This window comes from Balaenoptera ricei, chromosome 1, assembly GCF_028023285.1.
Source record: "Balaenoptera ricei isolate mBalRic1 chromosome 1, mBalRic1.hap2, whole genome shotgun sequence".
Lineage (NCBI taxonomy): Eukaryota > Metazoa > Chordata > Mammalia > Artiodactyla > Balaenopteridae > Balaenoptera > Balaenoptera ricei.
In genome coordinates, this window is record NC_082639.1 from 47,873,494 (window position 1) to 47,898,250 (window position 24,757).

At 37.1% G+C, this 24,757-nt stretch overlaps 1 protein-coding gene across 4 annotated transcripts in view; it reads left to right on the plus strand.

The window, feature by feature from the left end:
• The first annotated feature begins 1,003 nt into the window (after nt 1-1,003).
• The window catches only part of PRKAA2 (protein kinase AMP-activated catalytic subunit alpha 2), a 65,597-nt gene continuing 41,843 nt past the window's right edge, over nt 1,004-24,757 (plus strand). For 2 of the 4 annotated variants that reach the window (XM_059923572.1, XM_059923592.1), the window contains exon 1: nt 1,004-1,171. In XM_059923572.1, the coding sequence (XP_059779555.1) occupies nt 1,078-1,171 (94 nt within the window). In that variant the 5' untranslated portion in view covers nt 1,004-1,077. Of the gene's footprint in view, nt 1,172-19,621; nt 19,709-24,757 lie in introns of those variants that run through there. The other 2 variants (XM_059923601.1, XM_059923581.1) reach the window with 2 other exon arrangements.

Consider the following 24,757-nt stretch of genomic DNA (forward strand, 5'->3'; position numbering starts at 1 on the left):
TTAAATGCTCTGCCTGGATGTCACGCTTCTAGTTACCTCTTACCGGTTTTCTCCCCCCCGTCCCCTTCAATCTTTACCTTTAATTTGTGTCCTTATATAGCTCTTGCTCTTCATAATTCTTTGTCCCTTAGGTATCTTACTTCCCATGCTCACCGCATTCAGTTTCTCTCTCCATTTCTTTCACTGTTTCCCTCTTGTGCAGCTCTACCACAAACTATTCCTACGCTATATATTTATGTAAGTATGCGTTAAAATACAATCGAGCAAATATTGGGACTGATTGACCGGAGAACTTTGTGCAAACTAGTTAAAATTGAGAGCTCTGGGGGAGAGGGTCTCCTCCATCTCCAGGGCAAAATAATTGAGAATTAGAAAGTACGTAGAGGAGGACCACTGAAGCCAGCACAGAATCGGGTTCTCTATTGCGCTGTGACCTGTATCAAAACACTCAGCCCGTGACTCAAGAAACTTCCTTGTGGCTCTCCTCCGACTGACCTTCGATCAATGCCCTTCCCCACCGTCTCCAGCCCCCACTTCCCTTGGACCCACACGCTGCTTTTCACGTCCCTCTCTCCTCACACTTAAGGCCTGTTTCTTCTCCAGATTCTACTTCCATCTCTTTCCATTCTCTAAGATTCGGACCAAATCTCACCCTCTCTTTTCCACTCCCTCCGGTTCTCCTGCTCACGGGCCCCCTAACCCGGCTCCCGCCCTTGGGCTCCTCCCCCAGGTAGCGGGGCGCCGTCCTGCCCCTCACCCCTCCCGCGCACACCTGTCTGCCTCCGACCCTCCCCGCACGGAGCTCGCGCCCTCCCTCCACTCCTCCCGCAGCACTAGGCGTCCCGCGCCCACCCCGGCCGCCCGCCCGCCCCGGGGGCTGGGCGCGCACACCACCCCCCCCCGCCCCGCCCACCTGCTCGTGGGCCCCCCGCCCCGCCTCGCTCGGTCCCCGGCGTCTCGGGCCCCCGCCCCCCGCGGGCCCGCTGCACTGTGGGTAGGCGGCGGCGGCAGCATAGAAGAGCTCGCGGCGGCGGCGGCGGCGGAGCGGGCGGCGGAGCGAGGTTGCGCGCGCCGAACATGGCTGAGAAGCAGAAGCACGACGGGAGGGTGAAGATCGGACACTACGTGCTGGGGGACACGCTGGGCGTCGGCACCTTCGGCAAAGTGAAGAGTTGAGTACGCGCCGAGGCCGCCGCGCCGAGCTGCCAACCTCGCGGGAGGCCGAGCCCCGGAGCCCCGGAGCCCCGGAGCCCGGGAGCCCCGGAGCCCGGGAGCCCCGGGCCGTGGGCGGGCGGCTGGCAGCGGGTGGCGGGGCCTGGCGGCAGGTGGAGTGGCCCCACCCGGGCCGCGCGGAGCCTGGGGACCCCGGGAGGGCAGCGGGCAGCGCCTCGCCCCGCGGCAGCTGCGGGCGCCGGGCGAGGGGGCGCGGGCGTCGCGGGGTCCAGGGCCGGCGCCCACCGCGCTTCTCCTGGCCGTCCTCAGTGCCCTCCTCTGTGAAGCCGGGAGACTGTGCTGTAGGGCGAGGTGCCTTCCAGCTGGGAGGCTGTATGGATAGGACTGGGGAATGACCCACGTTCCTGATGGTGGAGTTTCCATTTCGTGCCAGGTGCCCAGTTAGGTGCTTCACGTGTGATCTCCTTTAATCCTTATAGCAGGTGCAGGTGTTATCTTCACCTTAAACGGGAGAAAACGGGGACCCCTAGGGGTCTAGGAACGTGCTCAAGGTCACACCGAAATTGGCAGAACCGTGATGAAGGTCTAAAATGTCCTCTAATTTTGGCCAGGCTGGGCGGTTCCTGACATCCCGATTCTTTCGTGCTCCCAGACTCTGGGTTGGTGGGGATGACAGTTTAGGGGATGCTCCCGGGGCAAGAGCGGGGTGGGTCTTTCTGATGCCTGTGTGAAACGCTGGAATGCAGCTGGCTTGGGTCAGGGCTTAATCAGAACTGGGAGGTCTGAAGGTTGGTTGGTGTTTGTAAAATGGTTCTAGGAAGGCTTCTGGGATGGGGAGGACGAGGATGGGGATCTTGGAGGATGTAGGGCTGAGGCCAGAACTGCTAAGACATGCTCTGCTGAGGTCTGTATTCTTGGTGATGGGATCCCATTTTGGGTGTAGTAAAACAGGCTGGTTTAGAAATTTCTTTACTTTACTTCTTACTAGTTAAGTATTGAACTTCCCTGTTTTTCTTGTTAATAAGGCTCACGTGGGATTTAATTAATTTGTCCTCTCTCCAGAACTAGAACGAGCTTATTAAAAATACTTCTCTTTTGATTGTTGCAAATCCAATATTATAAGTAAAATGTTTGCTTTTTCTTTTCTTTTTGCAGGGGAAATATTAGGTAGGCAGTTTGGAGATTTTATTGAGGCGTCTATTTCCTTAAAAAATCGTATTTTAACCTTAAATCAAGGCTGTTAAATGGATAGAAGAGACTTGTTCATTCCTGTGGCAAGGATTAGCTCTTATTTATTTCCACGTGTCTGATACCCTTTCGTTTGTTCAGAAAACACTTATTGAGTGCCTACAATGTGCCAGGCACTGTTCTAGGTAATGGGGATACCCTAGGAACAAAATCAGATTAAAATCTCTCCTTTTGTGAAGCTTCTTTTCTAGTAGGGGAAGACAAACAATAATTGCAATATGTATATAAAATATTCAATATACAGTATTTTTAGTACTATTGAGAAAAATTAATCAGAGAAGGGAGGATAGGGAGTTTAGTGAGGTTAGCAATTTTCAATAAGGTTGTCAGGCAAGGCCTCACAGACAGGGTGGTATTTATGTAAAGACCTCAAGTTTGTAAAATTCTTTGAAGTCCTGTGAGGGCTGTGAAGGCCTGGCTTAGGTTTGAAAGACATCATAAAGTGGACAGTTAGGAGAATATATTTAGAATGAATATAGGAGGATCCAGGAATTGGATTAATGCCTGTGACATTACTAAGGACTATTGTGTTTTGACGTTATACCCTCAAACCTTTGCCATCTAGACATGTACACTCTCCAGGTTATATAATGTACCCTACGCCCTTTCAAATTGTGTTAAAATTTTTGTCTTTTTAAATCCTTCTGTAATCTGAATGTTGGCTAAAACACCCATCAGATCAATCGGTCCATTGTCATAGGACAACTTAAATATCTTTTTTGTATATATTCTTGAGCTGCTTCTAGGCACTGACTTCTTAAAATATCAACCAACAGAGGTACTTTGATTTATGAGAAATCCTTTTCCTGGAGGACCCCTTCCCAGTGAGCAACCAACTGGAGGGGTGTTCCTAACACTATATTAGCACTTCTCCAAAGTTAGGCTGTGGTTTCCCATCCAAGGTTAGAATTAGTACAATTGCTTAATAAAAATTATATAAGTTGCTGCAGTCTAAAGTTACTCATTTACAGTTGACCCTGGAACAACACGAGTTTGAACTGCACAGGTCTACTCCTACAGCAGACTTTTTTCACTAAATACATACTACAGTGTTATACAGTCCCAGGTTGGTTGACTCCTAGAATGCGGAATCATGGTTACTGCAGGCAGACTGTAAAGTTAAATACAGGTTTTCAACTGCCTGGGGTTCAGTGCCCCTAACTCCGGTGTCGTTCAAGGTCACTTGTAATTCTTTAAGGGACTAGAAACAAAAGCACATGCATTTTAAACACAGCTTTATTCAGGTGTATTTTACATATCATAAAATTTACCCATTCCAAGTGTACAATTCAGTGATTTTTAGTAACTACCAAATGGTACAGCCATCATCATAAATCGATTTTAGAACATTTTCATCACTGCAGTAAGTTTCCTCATGCCCATTTATAGTTAACCCTCAGCCCTAGGAAACTGCTAATCTGTTTCCTGTCTGGATAAATCTGCTTTCTCTGGACATTTCTTATAAATGAGATCATTCAGTATGGAGTCTCTTGTGTCTGACTTATTTAACAATGCTTTTGAGGTTCATGCATGACACAGCATGTGTCAGTAGTTTGTTCCTTTTTATTGCTGAATAATATTCGATTGCATGAGTATGCCACATTCTGCCTATGCAGTCACCCGTTGATGGCCATTGTTTTCCGTTTCTGGCTATTACACATAATGCCACCACAAACGTTCACATGCAAATCTTTGTGTGGACATATATTCTCGTACACATTGGGTAGATACCTAAGAGCAGAATTGTTGGGTCATATCATAGTTTTATTTTTAGCTTTTGGGGAAACTGCAGACTTTTCCAAAGTGGTTGTACCATTTTACAATCCCACCAACAATGTATGAGGGTTCTTATTTCTCCAAATCCTAAGATTTGTTTATTGTCATCTTATTATAGCTGTTCTAGGAGGTGTGAAATGGTATGTCATTGGGGTTTCAGTTTGCACTTTCCTAGTGACTAATGATGCTGAACATCTTTTCATGTACTGATTAGCCATTTGTGTATCTCCTTGGGTGAAATGTCTGTTCATATATTTAGTTCATTTGTTGAGTTGTTTGTTTTAAGTTGAGTTTATAAGAATGTTTTTTTTTTTATAAATTCTGGATACAAGTCCCTTACTGCAAATATTTTCTCCAGGTCAGTTGTTTGACTTTTCATTTTCTTAATGGTGTCTTTTAAAGTATAAGTGTTTTGAATTTTTATGAGGTCCAGTTTATTGACTTTTTTCCTTTTATGGACGATGCTTTTGGTGTTATATTTAAGAAATCTTTGCTTTGGGTTTCAAGGATTTGCTCATTTTTTTTTAAATAAATGTTTTATTGTTTTAGCTCTTACATTTACATCTATGACCCATTTTGAGTTAATATTTGAATATGGTGTAAGATGAGTTTCTAAGGCCAACGTTTTGAATATGGATATCCAATTGTCCCAGCACCGTTTGTTGAAAATACATGCATTTTTATTTGGTATAGATTTAGACTTTGTAAATTTAATTTCTACTAAAAAACTTAGTAGTAAATGATTTAGTTTTATATGGCTATAAAAACATGGAAATGGAGGAATGATGAATATTTTGTGTGCCTTCTCTCTTAACTATTATGTTATTTACAGATATTGAAAGTTTAACTTCAGTTGTTGATGTATCAATTTACAGACCAAAGTTAGGTACAGTAAACAAAAATGGAAATAACTAGTTTTCATTTAATAGTACTGGTTTCAAGCTATTTTTAAAAAGCATATTGAAATCCTTCTATTTGTTGATAAATAATTGAAGCCTTATTTAAAATATTCTAAATTGATTTTTCTCCATTGTTCTAGTGTAAGAGTACAAGGAGAGTGCTTATGGAAACAGATTATGTGGGCTGACAGGGTTTAGAAGTAATGCTTTTTATCTACTTAAATTTTTTTCTGTATATTGATTGTTTTGGTTCTTACTCTTTCCATGGTAAGGTAGAACTTCTGTTTAAGAGCTCTTGTAATTAGACTTGCTCAGTTCTTATCTAAATAATGAACGTGATAGAAATTCTAGAATAGATCTGGTGTTTGTGTTATACACTGGTTGAAGAAAAAAAATGTTTTTAATATAATGGTAATTATTTGTTTAAAAAGAAGCCTGTATTTTCGAGGTGAGGACTGATAGATTTGGTTTATGAAATAATTACTCTTCATTGGAATTGTACACCATAGGATCCTTTGTAGTCAGAGTAGCCTTTTCTAGTCAACAAGGTCTCATCAAGGCATTACTTTTTCTGTTTTTCAAATAGCTATGTGCATGGCTCACAGAATTGGCTTTCAAGAAATTAAGTAAATATTTTATTATTTCCCCACTTATTTTTTAGATAACAGGAAAGATAAGCAAATGGAAACATTTTTATTAATTTTTTTAAACAAGTAATGTTACTTTTTTGAAATGTAAGTAGCAAGTCCTAAATGATAAATTAGATTTTGGACAACTGCCTGGTCAGTTGGTGGGCCTCAGAGTTACACCTATGGTGTTTAGGGCCCACACTGGCATTGTTTTTGACTCTCTTGTAGTATCAAGGCCCTAAACAAGACATTTAACCTCTCTGGGCTTTGTTTTCTTCTTCTTCTAAAGCACGGCACTAGAACGTGAAATTTGTGAGGTCTTTTACAACTTATTTTTTAAAGATTTAATTTCAAAAAATGGGAGCGTTTAATTGTTCCTTCCGGCTTAATGGAAATTTGAATTACTGAAGACCAGAGCTGAAATAAAGATGTAATATAAAGCAAAAGAAAAGGGAAACACATTTGTAACACTTTAGTGATAAAAGCTACAACTTGAATCAGTTTTTACTATGTTTACTATATACACATTTGATTTTATTTATTCCCCAGAGTAATCCTGCATTTGATATTATCTCCATTTTACTAATGTAGATATTGAGAATCAGCTACTTTAAGTAATTTGTCCAAGGTCATGGTGCTAGTAAGTGGCAGAAATGGCAAATTCAGGGTTCTCTGATGCAAGTCTGTGGTATATGGAATGGAAAGTAAAAGTGCATAGTGTGATATCTTTTGAGTTTCAAACCTACAAGGATATAATTTTTACATGTCCATAGATATTTATCAAGGATTAAGAAAATAAGATTTAAATGTATTTGTTTTAATCCAAATTTACAGCCAATAACAGTTTTTTTGAAACTCCATTATGGATGGTTAAAAATTATATTTTCATATAAATTTTACTCTGGTGCCTTAATCCATTCCATTTTTTACATGATAAATTTACTGAATTCTGACAGTTTTAACCCAAATTTTTAAAAATACCAGGTATTTCAGGGGTCCCCCCCAATTATGAAAATAACCTTGACGAAAGATTACCAGTAACCTTTCGTAAACAGACAAAAGAGAATTTGTAAAAAAATAACTTGATGTCCTAGGAAAAAAGAACATTGGTTTAGGAAGGCATTAGCTGGGGATTGTTAATTCCATACCACAGCCAGTTATATGAATTTGGGAAAACCATTAAACTTCTCTGAGCCTGTTTCCTCCTTTGTAAAATGACAATAACAACACTTGGCCTACCCGCTTTCTAGAACTTTTTTGAGGATTAAATGAGTTGAGGCACTAAAATGGCTTTAAAAAATAAATTGCCGTACAAATAGATGGCACTGTTGTGGAGATGACTAGATACACGGCCATTGTGAGTGAATCCTGCACCCTGTGTGAGGTGTTAGTAAGTGTTTGCTGATTGCAATTCTGATTGCAACATTGAGACAGAGCTTTTATAATCTGCCCCTATTTTTTGGTTGCCTGCATTGGAAAGTTCCCAATGACTAATTCATTTGTGCTATATGATAATTATTAATGTTTATATTAAAAATGTGGTATCCTTTTTGGTTAAGCCATGAAATTTGTTTTTTCACAAATATGGAAAATGAATAAAATAGAAATGAAATGGAAATAACTGAATGTTCATGTAAGTTGCTAGCTGAACTGATTTTACTTTTGAAAATATGCAAATTCTAAACAACTGTTAAACAATACTTCCAAATAATGAAGCTATATATTTTCTGAAATACTAGAACATTAGTGTTGGAATGAAAATCAATTCATCATATCTCTCAAACAATTAAGTAAACAGTGTGCTATTTAGGGTTTTGTTTTTTGGTTTTGCTGATTTATATATTGTTTTTTATGATTTCAACATAGGTAATTTTGTCCTTAGTGCTGCCTGGATTTTGTTCATTTTGTGTAATCCATTGACTCTCAAAAGATATTTTTCCATAGGAAACAATGTTATAAATGATGGATAGATTTCAGGTTAAGTCCACAAAGGCAACATGGTATATAGTATAGAGAACACTGGATTTTAGAAGGCCTGGTGTGGAAGTTTGCTGTTATATAAGCCAGCTATGCGGCCTTAAGCCAAAGTCACTTGATCTCTGAAAAAGGGAATAAGACTATATGTTCTTTTATACTGTTAAGAGTAATACAGAAGAAAATGTAGGTGAAAAGATACCAAGTACTTAACTTTTAGGTACTTTATATATACTTGGGTCCTATTATGTACTTAAACCTGTAATTTGCTGAACTCTGAGAATAATCCGTGATCTGGTTCTGAGACCAGAATTTATTTGATGATGAGGAGGAAGAGTTTACTATCTCCTGTTTTATTTTTCCCTGGTCTTCTTTCCTATTTCATTTGAATATTTTCATTAATCTAATTCTCTAGACGCTGCTCACTTATCACCATCTTCTGTACACCATGCGTATGTATGCAATGCATATATGCAAACATGTAACAGATGTATATTCCAGGTCTCATGGTAGTGATCATAGAACTCTTGGAAGAAGGAGGCAAAGCTGGAAAAGGGAGGAGGATGTGAGCAGCAGTTGGCAGTTTTTATGTGTGGCTTGTTGTCAAGGTTCTACTTACAGTAGAACCAAAATAATACATGCAGTTCATTTTTTGTCGAACTATGGAAAATGCAGACTCTGAGCTAAAAATGCCTTTCTACAAACTTTCTCCTAACATATCTATGTAAATTAGAAAGGATTTTTGTAATTCATCATATACTGAGGAAATTACTTCAATTCTGTGGACTCTTTCCCTTTCCCACGCTGACACAGCACTGCTTTATCTAGGTTTTTTTGTTTTTTGTTTTGCTTGTTTGTTTTTTGTAAGAACATGCCAAAATATTCACTTACCTCCTGGTCCATGTTAGCCTTCCTTAAAGCATTTCGTACTGTTTTGTAATGATAATACTGCCCCATTTATTCTTCTGAGATTCCTGTGGTTTCCTTGATGATAGAGAAAATATTTTATAGAGAAAGCAGTTAATTTTTTGAAGCCAGGTAGATAATTTAATTGGATCTAACAGAAGATCTAATCTCAAATCCTTTAAGGGATAAGGAGAAAGTGGGCACACAAGACCCCTAAAATACTGAATGGGTTATGAAAGTGAGAGCCAATCTCCCTAGTATATTTATTAGATGCAGATATAAGAGCAAACACTTTGAATCAGGTTGAATAGATTTTTATCTATTATTTAAACCATTGAAATGCATGTGCAAAGCAATGTGTTTATTTTTAAATGTGGTGAACCATTTTATTTTTAGTTTGGTGTTATTAAGGAAAGAATTTGAGGCAGTGCTTATCTCTGCTAATAATAGAAACCTTCACCCCTTCAAAGGAACAGTATTCTTGCTTAAGTGGTGTCTTATGGTTAACAATGCTTGCCTCTGATAAATTTTACTGTATTTCTTTCGGTGGTGCTTTAGTTTTTAAAGTGTTAATAATTCCTTTTTTAATTTGCCCTTAGTTTTTTAAACAGCCTTTTATATAATCATCAAATCTTGCTGTAATGTCTCTTATCCTGAATGCTTGTGTATCAGTTTATTAAAATACTTTTTTTAGAATCTTTTTTCTTCATAGTATTTTGTACATTTTACACGCTATTAAAACCACAATGAGCAATATGTTCTCATTTAACATCTCTCAATTTCTAAATTATAAATTAGTTATAAGTTATCTAGCTATCATAATTGAAAATAATGGAATTAAAATTTTAAATATACCATAAATTTTTCTAAATTCTTACTTTACTTGATAAATACCGTAAGTATTAGTTATTTAATTTTTGTTTTTACTGTGTTGGAGCATAACTTGGTACCATATGTATTCCATAATTGACTTCAGTTCTTCCAGACTTAGTTAATGAAATAATAGAATGAATATATATTAAGCATCTACCATGTTTAGTCATACTGGATTTTAAGCAAACTATTTTTACCAGTGTTAAAAATGTGGCAATGACACTACAACAGATGATTTACTAATTTAAAATAAAGAGGAAAATATTCATCACCGAATTTACTTAAATGATTCTTCTCTCACATTTGAATTCTAAGTCAAATATGATATGATGAATCCACCTTTTACTCAGATTTATACCAGGCCCTCTTAGTGCTCTACTAATTCACAGTTGGATAGTATAACAGTTATACTATATGCTGTAAATTTGCTTTTAGTAAGAAATTTGACTTTGTGTCTTATGGTAGCTTTTTGGATAAGATAAAGAAATGTGCTCTGAATGTCTTATTGCTGATGAACAACTATTCCCAAAGAATTTAGGAGTCATTCTAAAGGGAAATCTTTGTCATTTATTCCATTTAATAATTATAGTAAGATTTCCTATTTGGGGTAGTACAAAGCTAGATGAGATAGTTAATAGATAAATCACAGAATCAGAATTTAAATGTGTATCGACTGCTTGAATTGCTAGGTAGAATTTAATAGGGATAAGTGTCAAATCTAGCACTTGGTTAAAAACAGAAACAAAAAACAGGTGCATAAAAGAGTAGAACAGTTGATAGCAGTTCCTAAGATGTTGAAGTTCTGTCTGACCATGAGTTTTGGAAATATATATTATGAGTGCTTAAGTGTAAAAATTGTTATTGGATAGAAAATAGACATATAGAGGGCATATTAGTTGGTAGTTGTAGAGGTAGTATAGTTCTGTACTTCGTATTAAGCTAAATTTTGATGATTGGATTTAGTTCTTTGTTCCACAATTTGGAAAAAATCTTAGCCAATTATGTTTCATTCAGAGAATGATCATTATAACTAGGGGAGTTCAAAAAGTGTGCCATATGAGGTATGGTAAAGAATATTTTTCATACTATGAGAAAACCTATTTTAAGTGTGATAGCTGTTTTTAGACAACTAAAGTACCATCATCTGGAAAAAGGAGTCCCCATATTCAGTGATGCTTTGGAGGATAGAACTGTGACTACTGAGTGAATGTTTTAAGGAGGCAAATTATAATCCAGAATAACGAGGATCTTTCTATCAAGGAGACTGTCTAGGAATGCTACAACTTATACCACACGTCAATTGTATTTCTGTTATTGACATACTTACTTGGGTACCAGATGGCTACCAAGATTGTTGCCATAAAATTTCTAGTTTGAATGGAAAGTTGGCGTAGATAATCTATAAAGTTCCTTTTAACTTTAATATTCTATTACTGCATATACATTTTTTTCCAGTGTGATTGACTTCCATATCTGGCTATGATTTCTAACTTGCATCTAATCAATTTTCTAGTTACAAACAATTAGAAAATCTGGAGAAAGTTAAAAATCTGAAGGCAGTCAGGACTTGAGTGATCACTATCCCTGGGAGAAGAAAAATGCATTGGAGTGAGTCTGACATTTTATTTGGCTTTTCTCTTTGAGTCATTTGCCAATTTGTAAAAATGGTAACTGTAAGAAGCCAAACAGAGAGCAGTGGCTAAAAGGCACTGCAGAGTTTGACTCCTGGGGAGAACGACAGCTGGAGTTCATAACTTATCAAGGAGGAAAGTCCCAGGTAACCAGTTGGGTTTTGGTTGCAACCCCCTGAAGACTGAAATCCTTAGAATCAGCTTAATCCTAGACTTATTAAGATGATCTGCCTCCTATCTTTATTCTCTGGAGGAAAATAAAATCAGGTGGACCCTCTACAGTTTTTCACACACAGTGTTTAACATTCCAGGAGACAAGGCCAAGACAATAGAAAAAAACCCCTAAGGATTCAGATATTAAAGCTATCAGACATGGACTTTAAAATAACTGTGATTGGAGTTATGTCAGCATCATGGTGGTGTGAGTTGTTCCTTTTTTCTCTGCCCTTCAATTTACATCTAATTGGACGTGCATAACCAAAAAAAAAAAAAAAAAAAAAAAGCACTTCTGCATAGCGTACCAGGGCACTCGGGAGATCCATCTATCTGTGTACCTGAAAGCGGGTACATTGGACTGCAGAAGAGGCTGTGGAGTGAGGGAATGGCGGCAGCAGGTCTAGCCATGGGCCAGCACAGACCTTTTTGGCAGAGGAGGTGAGGGTGAAGGTGGTCAGTGAGGTCTGCCCAGCTTTGCATGCTGCAGCTGCAGGAGCTTGTTGCTCTCTCTGAGGAGGGACCTCAGTGACTGGGGGAGGGGAAGGAAAGGGAATTAGGCAGACAAAGAAAACTGAAGGAAAGCATCTCCCGCTGTTGGTCCTAGGATTCTGGCAAGAGGACTGCCCACGGTTGCTGGCTGCCCGTCCCCCCCAGCCCCAAACTTGGGGATTCCTCTCCTAGGATGCGGGCACACCCAAAGTCTGAAGTGCTTAACATACACCTCCCTCACTGTGCCGCCAGCCACCCTCCCCTCTTTCATTTTTCTCTGACAGTTTTTGTTTTGTGTTGTTTTGTTTTTAATGTACCACTCCCAACTCCCAACCTTAGTGATGAGTTGGCACTGGTAAGAGAAATGAAGAACCTGTGCTATAGCGCCACCTTCTGGAAAACAAAAGGAAGTCTTCTAATTACCAACCTACTGAACTGTTAGGAGCAAAGTAAACAAAGCCTCGCCTAAATAAAGAAAGGTGTTGCTACTTCAAATGTGGCCACAAAGGCTCTTTTCATCAAACACCATGGAAAAAAATCATTGTAATATGGTATCACAAAAAGAAAATGACAGTTTTCCAACAACCAAACCCAAGGACATGGAATATTGTGATCTAACTGATAAAGAGTTGAAATTAGCTGTTATGAGGAAATTCAATGAGCTACAGGAAAACTTAGGCAATACAGTGATCTCAGGAATAAAATTAACAAACAGAAGGAGTACTTTACCAAAGAGATTGAAATTCTAAAAAGGAACCAAACAGAAATTCTGTAGCTGAAGAACTCAATAAGTGGGATGAAGAATTAGAATGCAGTGGAAATAGAGCAGATCAGATGGAAGAAGGAATTAGTGAGCTCAAGGACAGGAATATAGAGATGATTGAGGTGGCAGAGGAGAGAGAAATAAGATTTTTTAAAAGTGAAGAAACTCTGCAAGAACTCTTGGACTTCATTTGACTAGCCAAAAGAAGAAGAGAGAGAAAAGGGAGCAGAGGGTGTATTAAAGAAATAATATCTGAGAACTTCCCAGACCCGGAGAAGGAACTGGATATACAAGTCCACAAAGCTAATAGAACCACTAATTATTTCAACACAAAAAGACATTCTGCAAGACAGATTATATTAAAACTGTCAAAGGTCACTGATAACTTTAAAAGGTGGCAAGGAAAAATAGTAGCCTACAAGATTACCCTCATTAGGCTATCAGCAGATTTCTTAGGAGAAACTCTTATAGGCCAGGAGAGAGTGGAATGACATATTCAAAATATTGAAAGATAAAAGCTGCCAACCAAGAATATTCAATTTGGCAAAAGGATCCTTCATATATGAAGGAGAAATAAAGGCTTTCCCAGACAAACAAAAGCTGAGGCAGTTCACCACCACTAAACCTGCCTTACAGGAAATGTTGAAAAGAGCTCTTCAAGCAGAAATGAAAGATGAAAGTACACAAAGCTCTGATTAAGATGATAGACAGAAAACTAACCTTTTTTAGAATTGTATATTAAACTCTTAATTAGAGTATGAAGTTTAAAGGAAAAGAACTGTAGCTGCCACAACTTGTAATCACCGCATAAAAAGATAATTTGTGATGTCAAAAACGTAAAAGGGGTAGAGTAAAAGAATGGAACCTTCATAGGCAAATGAAGATAAATTGCTATCAGCAGAAAAAGAACTGTTTTATCTATGAAATGTTTCATGTAAATTTCATGGTACCCACAAAGCAAAAATCTAGAATGGAGATTGAAACATTAAAAGAAAAGGGGAGGGACTTCTCTGGCAATCCAGTGGTAAAGAATCTGCCTTCCAATGCAGGGGACGCAGGTTCGATCCCTGGTCAGGAAACTAAGATCCCACATGCTGTGGGGCAGCTAAGCCTGTGTGCCACAACTATTGAACTCATGCGCCTCAACAAGAGAGCCCGCATGCCACAAACTACAGAGCCCACTCTCTCTGGAGCCCACACGCCACAACTACAGAGCTCAGGTGCCCTGGAGCCCATACACCACAACTAGAGAGAAGCCCAGGAGCTGCAACTAGAGAGAAATCCTAGCAGACCATGCACCATAATTAAAAGATCCTGTATGCCTCAACAGAGATCCTGTGTGCTGCAACTAAGATCCAACGCAGCCCAAAAAAACAAGGAAAATAAATATTTTTTTAAAAATGGGAGACTGAGCAAATCACCATGAAAAATCACCAACTTATAAAGGTAGACAGAAACAGAAGGAAAAAGAAACAGTGGAGAGATAAAAATAACAGAAGATAAAAATAAAATGGCAGTAGTAAATTCTTACATATCATATAATCACCCTAAATGTAAATGGATTGAACTCACCAATCCAAAGGCACAGTGTGGCTGGATGGATTAAAGAAAAAAAAGACCCAATTATATGTGACCTACAGGAGACTCTTTAGCTCTGAAGACACACAAAGGCTCAACGTGAAAGGATGGATGATGATATTCCAAGTAAATGGCAACCCAAAGAAGGTGGGCATAGCCATACTTATATCAGACAAAATAGACTTCAAGTCAAAAAGTGTAAGAAGAGACAAGGTCACTGTATAATGATAAAGGGGCCAGTATATCAAGAAGATATAACAATCATAAATATATATGCTCCTAACATGCAAGCACCAAAATGTATTAAGCAAATAATAACAGATCTTAAGGGAGAAATAAACAATAATACAATAATTGTAGGGGACTTCAGTATTCTACTGTCAGCAGTGGATCATACAAACAAATTCAACAAAGAAATGTTGGAATTGAATCATACTTTAAAACAAATGGACATGTACAGAACATTCTATCCAACAGCAGCAGAATACACATTCTTCTCAAGTGCACATGGAACATTCTCCAGGATAGATCATATGATAGGCTACAGAACAAATCTTAGCACATCTAAGATTGAAATCATACCATCTTCTCTGATCACAATGGTATGAAACTAGAAATCAACAACAAGAAGATAGTGAGAAGATCTAAAAATACATGAAAACTAAACAACACACTTATAAGAAACCATTGGGTCAAAGAAATCAAAAGGGAAATAAAAAGTCTTGAGACAAATGAAAATGGAAATACAGTATATCAAATATTTTGGGAAAGCAGCAAAAGCAGTTCTGAGAGGAAAGTTTATAGCACTGAATGCATATATTAAGAAATTAAATCTCAAATAAACAACCTAACTTCATACCTTAAGGAATTTTTAAAAAAAGAGCAAATTAAGCCCAAAGTTAGTAGAAGGAAGGAAATAATAAAGATCAGAAAGGAAAACAATGAAATAGAGACCAGTAAAACAATAGAAAGGATCAATGGAACTGAGAGCTGGTTCTTTGAAAAGATAAACAAAATTGACAAACCTTTAGCTAGACTAAGAAAAAAAAGAAGTAAGACTCAAGTAAAATTAGAAGTGAAAGAGGAGACATTACAAATGACTACAGAAATATAGAATCATAAGAGACTGTTATGAACAGTTATATGTCAACAGATTACATAACCTAGAAGAAATTGATGCATTTTTAGAAACACAGAACCTACCAAGACTGAATCAGTACTGGAATCCTAGCTAGAGCAATTAGGCAAGACAAAGGAATAAAAAGCATCCAAATTGGGAAGGAAGAAGTAAAATTATCACTTTTTGCTGATGATATGATCTTACCTAAAAAATCCTAGAGTCAGTCAAGAAACTGTTGGAATTAATCAACAATTTCAGTAAAGTGGCAGGATACAAAATCAACATACAGAAGTCAATTACATTTCTTTTCACTAATGATGAAGCATCTGAAATAAAGAAATAAAGGAGACTATCCCAGTCACGATAGCATCAAAAACAATAAATGCTTAGGAATAAACTTATCCAAGGAAATGAAAGATCTATACAGTGAAAACTATGAGCCTTTGCTGAAAGAAATCAAAGACACAAACAAATGGAAATACATCTTGTGTTTATGCGTTGGAAGAATTAATAGTGTTAAAATGGCCGTACTATACAAAGCCATCTGCAAATTCCATATAGTCACCATCAAAATGCCAAAGGCATTCTTCACAGAAATAGAAGAAAAAAATCTTAAAGTTTATGTGGACCCACAAAAGACTCTGAATTAGCCAAAGAAATCCTGAGGAAAAAAATAAAGCTGAAGGTATCATACTTAGGAATTTTAATCAAAACAATATTTTACTGGCATAAAAATAAGCACATTGACCAATGAAACAGAATAGAGAGCCCAGAATTAAATTCCAGCATGTACTGTCAACTAATTTTCAACAAGGGAGCCAAGAATACCCAGTGAGGAAAGGATAGTCTCTTCAATAAATGGTGCTGAGAAAACTGAAGAAACACATGCAGGACAATAAAATTGGAACCCTCTTTCACAAAAATTAACCCGAAATGGATCAAAGACTTAAACAAAAGACCTGATATTATAAAACTCCTAGAAGAAAATGTAGGGAAGAAGCTCATTGATTTTGGTTTTGGCAATGATTTTTGGACATGATGCCAAAAGCACAAGCAACAAAAGCAAAAATCAACAAATGGGACTACATCAAACTCAATAGCTTCTGCACAGCAAAAGAAACAGTTAACAAAATGAGATAACAGATTTGAAAAAATGTTCATAAGATGTTCTCACTCCAGATGAACAATAGAATCTTCCAGAAACACCCCCAAAGCTTCTTAAATCATCTGTAGGTTTATAGAATGGGAGAAAATTTTTGCAAACCATATATGGGATAATGGGTTAATATTCAAAATATATAAATAATGCAGTCTCCTTAATAAGAAAACAATTCAGTGAAAAAACGGGCAGAAGAACTAAATAGACATTTTTCCAAAGAGGACATGAAAATGGACAACAGACATGAAAAGATGCTCAACATTGCTAATCATCAGGGAAATGCAAATCAAAACCACAATGAAATATCACTTCACACCTGTTATAATGGCTGTCATCAAGAAGACAAGAGACAACAGGTGCTGGTGAAGATGTGGTGAAAATGGAACCTTTATACTTGTTAGTGGGAATGTAAATGGGTCCAACCACTATGGAAAATGATATGGAGGTTCCTCAAAACATGAAAAATAGATCTACCATATGATCCAGCAATTCCTCTTCTAGGTATATTCCCAAAGGAAAAGAGAGCAGGATTTTAATGAGATATATGTAATCCCATTTTTATTACAGCATTATTCACCATAGCAAAAATATGGAAACAGCCCAAATGCTCATCAACAGATGAATGACTGAAAAATTGTGGTACATGTACACAATGAAATATTATTCAGCCATGGGAGAGGAGGATATCCTCCAATATGTGACAATATGGATGGACCTTGAGCGCATTATGCTAAGTTAGATAAGTCAGAGAAAGACAAGTATTGTATCATGCCATTTATATGTGGAATATAAAAAGTTAAACCTGTAAAAAACAGAGTAAAGTGGTTGTTACCAGAGGATTGGAAAGGGGGATAAGAGTGATGGTATTTAAGGGTACAAACTTGTAATGAATAGTAAAATAAGCCATAGAGATCTAATTCACATTATAATTAATATAGACAATGATACTCTATATAATGTGATAAATATTGCTATGTTGAAAAACATATTACAGCATGTAAATGTATCAAAGTAACATGCTGTACATCTTAAATTTACACAATATTGCATGTCAAATTTATTCAATTAAAAAATAATTGTGATTAATATGTTCAAGGTGAAGAATTTTAGCAGAGGACGGGAATCTATAAAAATAACCAAAGGAAAACTCAGTGCACCCCTTTTGCAGGGTTTAGAAGCTGCATGCGTTGGCTGTTATTTGATGTGGTTACTGTTTGAGACTTATGAATGCTGGAGTAGATTGTATCCATCTACAACCTAGTCTCCCTGTGTGATTGATTAAGGGTCTGGGAAGCAGCCACTGATATTTTAAGGACTCCTGATAAAGATGTGTTTGATTTTGCCATGCTGATACACTGTTTCCATTCCTAAATCCTTCCAAAAAGCTAAGTCTTAAGATTACTACCTGTTGTGTCCTGTGAGTATGAATGTCATTTTGAACCCAAGACCATTGATGATCATGCAGAGTAGGCACTTTCACAGTTCCAGAAAAGGAAGGGAGAGGGAGTGGGGCAGAAGCGATATCTGAAGAGATAATGGGAGAGAGTTTTCCAAAATTGATAAACACATCAAGCCACAGATTCAGAAGATACATGAACTCTAAGCAGAATAAATATAAGAAAACCATTCCTAGGCGCACATCATTGGAAAACTGCTCAAAACTGTTTTTTTGGTTTTGTTTGGTTTTGTTTTTGCTTGAGACTCTCCTATACTGGAGTGGACTTCATCTGTCTATGCAGAGATGGGGGAAAATGTTCAGAGAAAATCTTAAAGTAGCCAAAGGATAAAAAAAGGCATATTGTTTTCCAAGGAACAAAAATAAGCAGACTTTCTCAACAAAAACAATGAAAGCAAGGACGTGGTGGAATGATATCTTCAGAGAGGTGAAAGAAACAAACTGCCAACCTATAATTTTGTACACAACAAAAATATTCTTCAAAAATAAAGGCACAATACATTTTCAGGTAAGCATAAACTGAGAGAATATGTCTCCAGCAGACCTACAGTAAAGGGAACACCAAAGGGAATTCTTCAGGCAGAAAAATAGGTGATGCTTTCCCAGATGGAAGCAAGAGTACAAGAAGAAATGAAGACCATTGGAAAGGGTAAATATGTGGGTAACTAAATAGATATTCACTATGTAAAGTAGTAACATCTTGCGAGATTTTGAATACATGTAGGACTAAAATACAACAACAGAAAAAGTAGGAGAGGAAGCATAGAGTTAAAGTGTTCTAAAGTCCATACATTGTCTAGGAAATGGTGAAAACATTATATTAGATTCTATTAATGTCCAAGATGAATGTTGTAATCTCTAGGGTAACCACTAAAATGAACACTTGGAGAGACCTCTAAATTATTCCACAATTCTACTTTCAGGAGAAATTATGGAACATAAAATGATATTCAGTAAATATATTCAAAAACAAAAATTATTCAGGTAGGGGCAGTTGATGGGCATAGAAGGGGAGATGTTTGAAGACAGGAAAAGGAAGGAGAGTGAACAAGAGGGAGACAAAGCATGTAGAATAAGAGAGACACAGAAAGAGAATAGACACATAAGGACCAGAGTTGGAAAGACAAGAGAGGGGATGATTTAAGAAGCTTTGGGAGTGTTTCCAGAAGATTCTGTTGTTCATCTGGAGTGAGAAACATCTATGAACATTTTTTCAAATCTGTTATCTCTGACCTGAATGCTAATACTTTCTCCAGCAGTTTTAAATAATCTATACCAGAAAACTTTTTCCCTGACTCTATGTAAATGATTCATCTTAAATGATTCTGTAAAAAGTAAGTTGATTCTCCTATGGAATTCTTGATTGACTTAAGTTTTAAAGAAGTACTTTAAAATTATAGTCCAAGCCAGTATAAACACAGGTTTTAAAAATAAAGCAGAATACAGCATATCATGTAATCAGTTCTCAAAGAAGGTAGCTTTAGAACAAGTCTTTGCTAAAAAAATCACATCCTCAGGCCCTTCCTGATCTGTTTAAATTAGTTTTCCCACCTTCACCCCAGTCATTCTTGTTATTCCCAGTACTCTGCTTGATTTTCATTTTTTTATCATTCTATCACCATTATTATATGTTCATTTATTGTTTATATTCTCCTCCAGAATACAAGTTCCATTTATACCTGCATTTTCAGCATTTGGAGCAATGGCTAGTACACATTAGACCCTCAGAAGATATTTGTTGATTGAATGAATGAACAAATGAATGTTCAGGCCAACAGGGAGTAAAAACAACTAAGAGAAGAAGGTCTTCAATGATATGTGAGTTTGTTCTCTCAGTAAAAATCTAGTGCATGTTGCATATTGTATTATGGGATTATTTCAATCTGCATTTTATTTTCTTGAAATTAGGCAGTTCTTAAAGAACATCTTTCATATATCTGATCCATAGCAAAGGCCACAGCCCTACCCCAGCCTGCATTTGAGCTGAACATAGCAATTCTTCTTCCTTGATTTTTCTCACTCCATCCCTTTACTGTGCCCTAATTTCTCAGCTGAAATGCTGGACATAAAAGGATAAACATGCAAGTAAGCACTCTTGACGTGTTATAATCAAGAGAGCCTGGTTATTGGGAGGCAAAGTAATGTGAGTTTTGAACTTGTGTGTTGGAGGCAGATAAACCTTGCTCCTCATTGTTCTCTAATTCTGGTTTCTTCATCTGTAAACTAGGGGTAATGTTTACTTTTAGGGTTCTGGGGAATAAATAAGATTTGTATATAAGGTGCCCATAGTACTTTTTAAATCAGTGGTATATCAAAACAGGAAGTCTTTTGCTTCCTGTTCATAACTGTCCTTTAGAGAATTTTAAGGGACTTTCAAGGAAAGGAAATTTGGAGAAAAGCAATGAGACTGTTTTGTTTCACCATGGGCAAAGAAGAAAGGAGGCTTGTGTTATTTTGGCAGGAGTCTGCTGAAGGTAGGGGTCAGAACATGTGTGCATCAGATGACACTCCTGACTCCCAGAATGAAGGCTCTTGATACAAATGAGTAAGGGTGGCTGGTGCCACACAAGGCCCTGCTTGCTGACACATGGTGTCCCTTGGCTTGTAATAGCCTAGGTATGGATATAGTGTCATCCAAACATTCTTTCTTAACGTTTTAAATTGAATTGTACCATGTATGTAAAGCGGTACATACATTCTAAGTGATTTCTTACATAAATCCTCAATGAATTTTCACAGACTGAACATAGACATATAACCACTACTTAAAGGCACAAAAAATGACCAGTATCACACAAGCCCCCCACCTTTGTCCCATTTTAGTTAACGTTTCCATCTTCCACCCCCACCAAAGGTCACCACTATCCATGGATTATAAATAGTTTCATCTATTTTTGAACTTCATAGGAATATAATCATATTTCTCTCATTTATTTAACTTGAGATTTTGTTTGTGAGATTTACCCACGTCATTGCATGTAGTTGTAATTCATTCATTCTCACTGCTGTATAGTATTACATTAAGACTATACCATTATTTATACATAATGTATAACAAAAATATAATAATTCAAATTATTATACATATTATACAGTTCGTAGCCTTTACAGAAGAATGACATTTTGACAGTTCTTTGAGCCTCAAAGATAAATAGATTATAATTTAGACCTAAAATACACAATAGTTTATTTTTTGATTGTTCTTTTATTAGATTTTAATAAAGGATTTCTATTAAATTAGATTTTAATAAAATATTTTAATAAATCTTAATTAGATTTAATTGTTTCTTTGCTTTATTAGATATTACTGTTCTAAATTATGATATTAAAATTGAATGAAGTATTTTAAATGAATTAATATGGAATAATATATAGGAAGAGAAGTGTTCCAAGTTATTTTTCATAAAATTATAGGGTCCGTGCTTGTGGTAAAAAACGCTAGACTTCATTGGGAATGATACTGGACATTAGAAAAATTATAGTCTTTGTGCAAAACAATCATGTATTTACAACTCCATAATACAGCCATAAGAAGTCCTGCATCTTGTGTATGAAGAAAAGCTGGAAAGCATCCAGAAAATGACAACTAAAATCAAGAGGCTAGAGTGACTTAAAAGATTTATACCCTTAAAAGATGTAGTGTGGAATGATCCTTGGGGATATAATTACAAAAATCTTAGAATTGGAAGGGGAATTAGGCTTGATCTAGTCCAACCTGTTAGTTAATGCAGGAATTTACCTTATGGTGATCTTGACAAATGGCTGAGCTCCCTCTATTTGAATATTGGATAGTGCTTGCTGCTGGGTTTTAATTCCAGCCCTGCTACTTCATAGCTGAACGACTGTGGGCAAATTCTTAACTTCTCTGTGCCTCATTTTCTTGGCTTACCGCTTATTGCCAACCCTGGCAATAGAAAAAGACTACAGGGGACCTGACCTCCAGCCCCCTCCCATCTAGTATTGAGAGATGAACTGAAAAATCAATAAATGTTAGCATTACACATCCTGTGAAAAAAAAGTTACTCAGGGTACAGTAGTAACATTAAAAAATTTTAATGTTTTAATTTTCAGTATAGGCTTGAGTGGTGAAAAAGGAGGTGAGAGGGGCTTCGTAGAGCAGAGGACTCTGTTGAAAGAATTTGTATTGATTATTCCCAGTTTTGCTCCTAGAACAATATAAAACAGTTTTATTCTTCTGTATAACAACTCTTCACCTTATCAAATGTAAAATTCTAAAAGGATAGATTGGGTAAGTGTAGATTTTTCAATCGCTTTAGAGAGTATTTTGTGTAATTTGAATAGAGTTTGGGAAAAACAAAATGGACCACTAATGAGTGATAATTTTGTAGAATCCTTTAATCCAAGAAATTGTATGGGCTATAAATTATAGTTTATTTCCATTAGTTAATGGATGGTAGTTCAGCAAAATGGGAAATTTGAAATAAGTTCAAACATTTTGCATTTTAAAGTATTCTGAATAGAGTATTATTGAGATTCAGCTGTGAATGACAAGGATTTTCAAAATAAGAATAGCTTAAACAAGATAGTATTTTACTCTCTTGTAACAGTCTGAGCAGGTAGTTCCAGGCCTCAGGATGGAGGAAGGGATGAAGAAGCTGCTGCTAGAGACATTTCTGCTCGCATGTCATCGGCCAGAACATAGGTCACATGGCCATACCTAGTTACAAGAGATATTAGGATGCAGTCTCTACTCTGGGTAGACATGTACTCAAGTGTAATTTGGGAATCACATGTCTGGGAAGGAAGGCTGGAATAGATATTGGGGGACACCTAGCAGTGTGACAGAACTAATTTGTTCACTGCTTACATCCCAAGTGCCTATTAACTGCACTTGGTATGGAATACACCATAGTAGGCATTCATTAAATAGTTGTTCCATGGATGAGTGTTCTTTATTGCTCCTGTCAAAAGAGGTATTGATCTGGATATTTACTTATATACATGATAAACTATGGCAAATTTGTCCATCCTTGGTTTTTAAAAATGTTTTGTTTCTCATCTATGTTCTCCCTTCACAAATAAGGTATCCCTAACAGTTTTCAGACAGATTTGCTACCATAGAGAATCGATTTTAGCTCCTTTATTGCTCATGTTTCTTCTCCCTGCTAAAACTTGGAGACCTATTAAATCTCTCTTTACATGTGTCTTTGATCAACACAGTCCTGGCATGTAAATGGTGCTCAGTAAATGTTTTTAGATTGAATAAATGAATGTTAGTTAAACATTAATGAATGCAAGCCTTTTTTCCCCTGTTACTTCCATAAAAAGGTTATAGCTGTAATACACAAAAAGAAATTCTTGGTGTTAAATCTGTTTATATTACAAGATTTTTAGGAATGTTCATTCGGCTTTCAGGTAGGATGTGATTATGAGACAACTATCTGGATTTAATTAATTATAGCTAAGTACTAATTCACTTAATAAGTTATTAGGTAATAGAGGGCTTCCCTGGTGGCGCAGTGGTTGAGAATCTGCCTGCCGATGCAGGGGACACGGGTTCGAGCCCTGGTCTGGGAAGATCCCACATGCCGTGGAGCAACTAGGCCTGTGAGCCACAACTACTGAGCCTGCGCGTCTGGAGCCTGTGCTCCACAACAAGAGAGGCCGCGATAGTGAGAGGCCCATGCGCCGCGATGAAGAGTGGCCCCCGCTTGCCACAACTAGAGAAAGCCCTCACACAGAAACGAAGACCCAACACAGCCATAAATAAATTTTAAAAAAAAATTATTAAATAAAAAATAAGTTATTAGGTAATAGAGGCTAGTATATTTCAGCAAAAAGAGGGGGTGTTCTTAATGCATTTGAATCTTTTGACCTCAGATAAGCAATTAGCTTATCATTGTGCTTAAGTGTTTCAAGGGATGATGCCATTTCTTTTTTTTTTTAATTTTATTGGAGTATAATTGATTTACAATGTTGTGTTAGTTTCAGGTGTACAGTACAGTGATTCAGTTATACATATACATATGTTCATTCTTTTTCAGATTCCTTTCTCATATAGGTTATCACAGAATATTGAGTAGAGTTCCCTGTGCTATATAGTAGGTCCTTGTTGGTTATCTATATATAGTAGTGTGTGTATGTGTATGTTAATCCCAAGCTCCTGATTTATCCCTTCCCCCGATGTTTCCCCTTTGTAAACCGTAAGTTTGTTTCTGATATCTGTCTTTTTCTGTTTTGTACATAAGTTCATTTGTGTCATTTTTAAAAAAAATTAGATTCCACAGATGAGTGAAATCATATGAAATTTGTCTTTCTCTGTCTGACTTACTTCACTTTGTATGATAATCTCTGGGTCCATCCATGTTGCTGCAAATGGCATTATTTTGTTCTTCTTTGTGGCTGAGTAACATTCCATTGTATACATGTACCACATCTTTATCCATTCCTCTGTCGATGGACATTTAGTTTGCTTCCATGTCTTGGCTATTGTAAATAGTGCTGCAATGAACACTGGGGTGCATGTATCTTTTTGAATTATGTTTTCTCCAGATATATGCCTAGGAGTGGGAATTGCTGGATCATATGGTAGTTTTATTTTTGTTTTTTAAGGAACCTCCATACTGTTCTCCACAGTGGTTGTACCAATTTACATTTCTACCAACAGTGTAAGAGGGTTCCCTTTTCTCCACACCCTCACCAGCATTTATTGTTTGTAGACTTTTTGATGATGGCCATTCTGACCGGTGTGAGGTGATACCTCATTGTAGTTGTGATTTGCATTTCTCTGATAATTAGTGATGTTGAGCATCTTTTCATGTGCTTTTTGTCCATCTGTATGTCTTCTTTGGAGAAATGTCTATTTAGATCTTCCGCCCATTTTTTGATTTTTTTTTTTTCATTTTT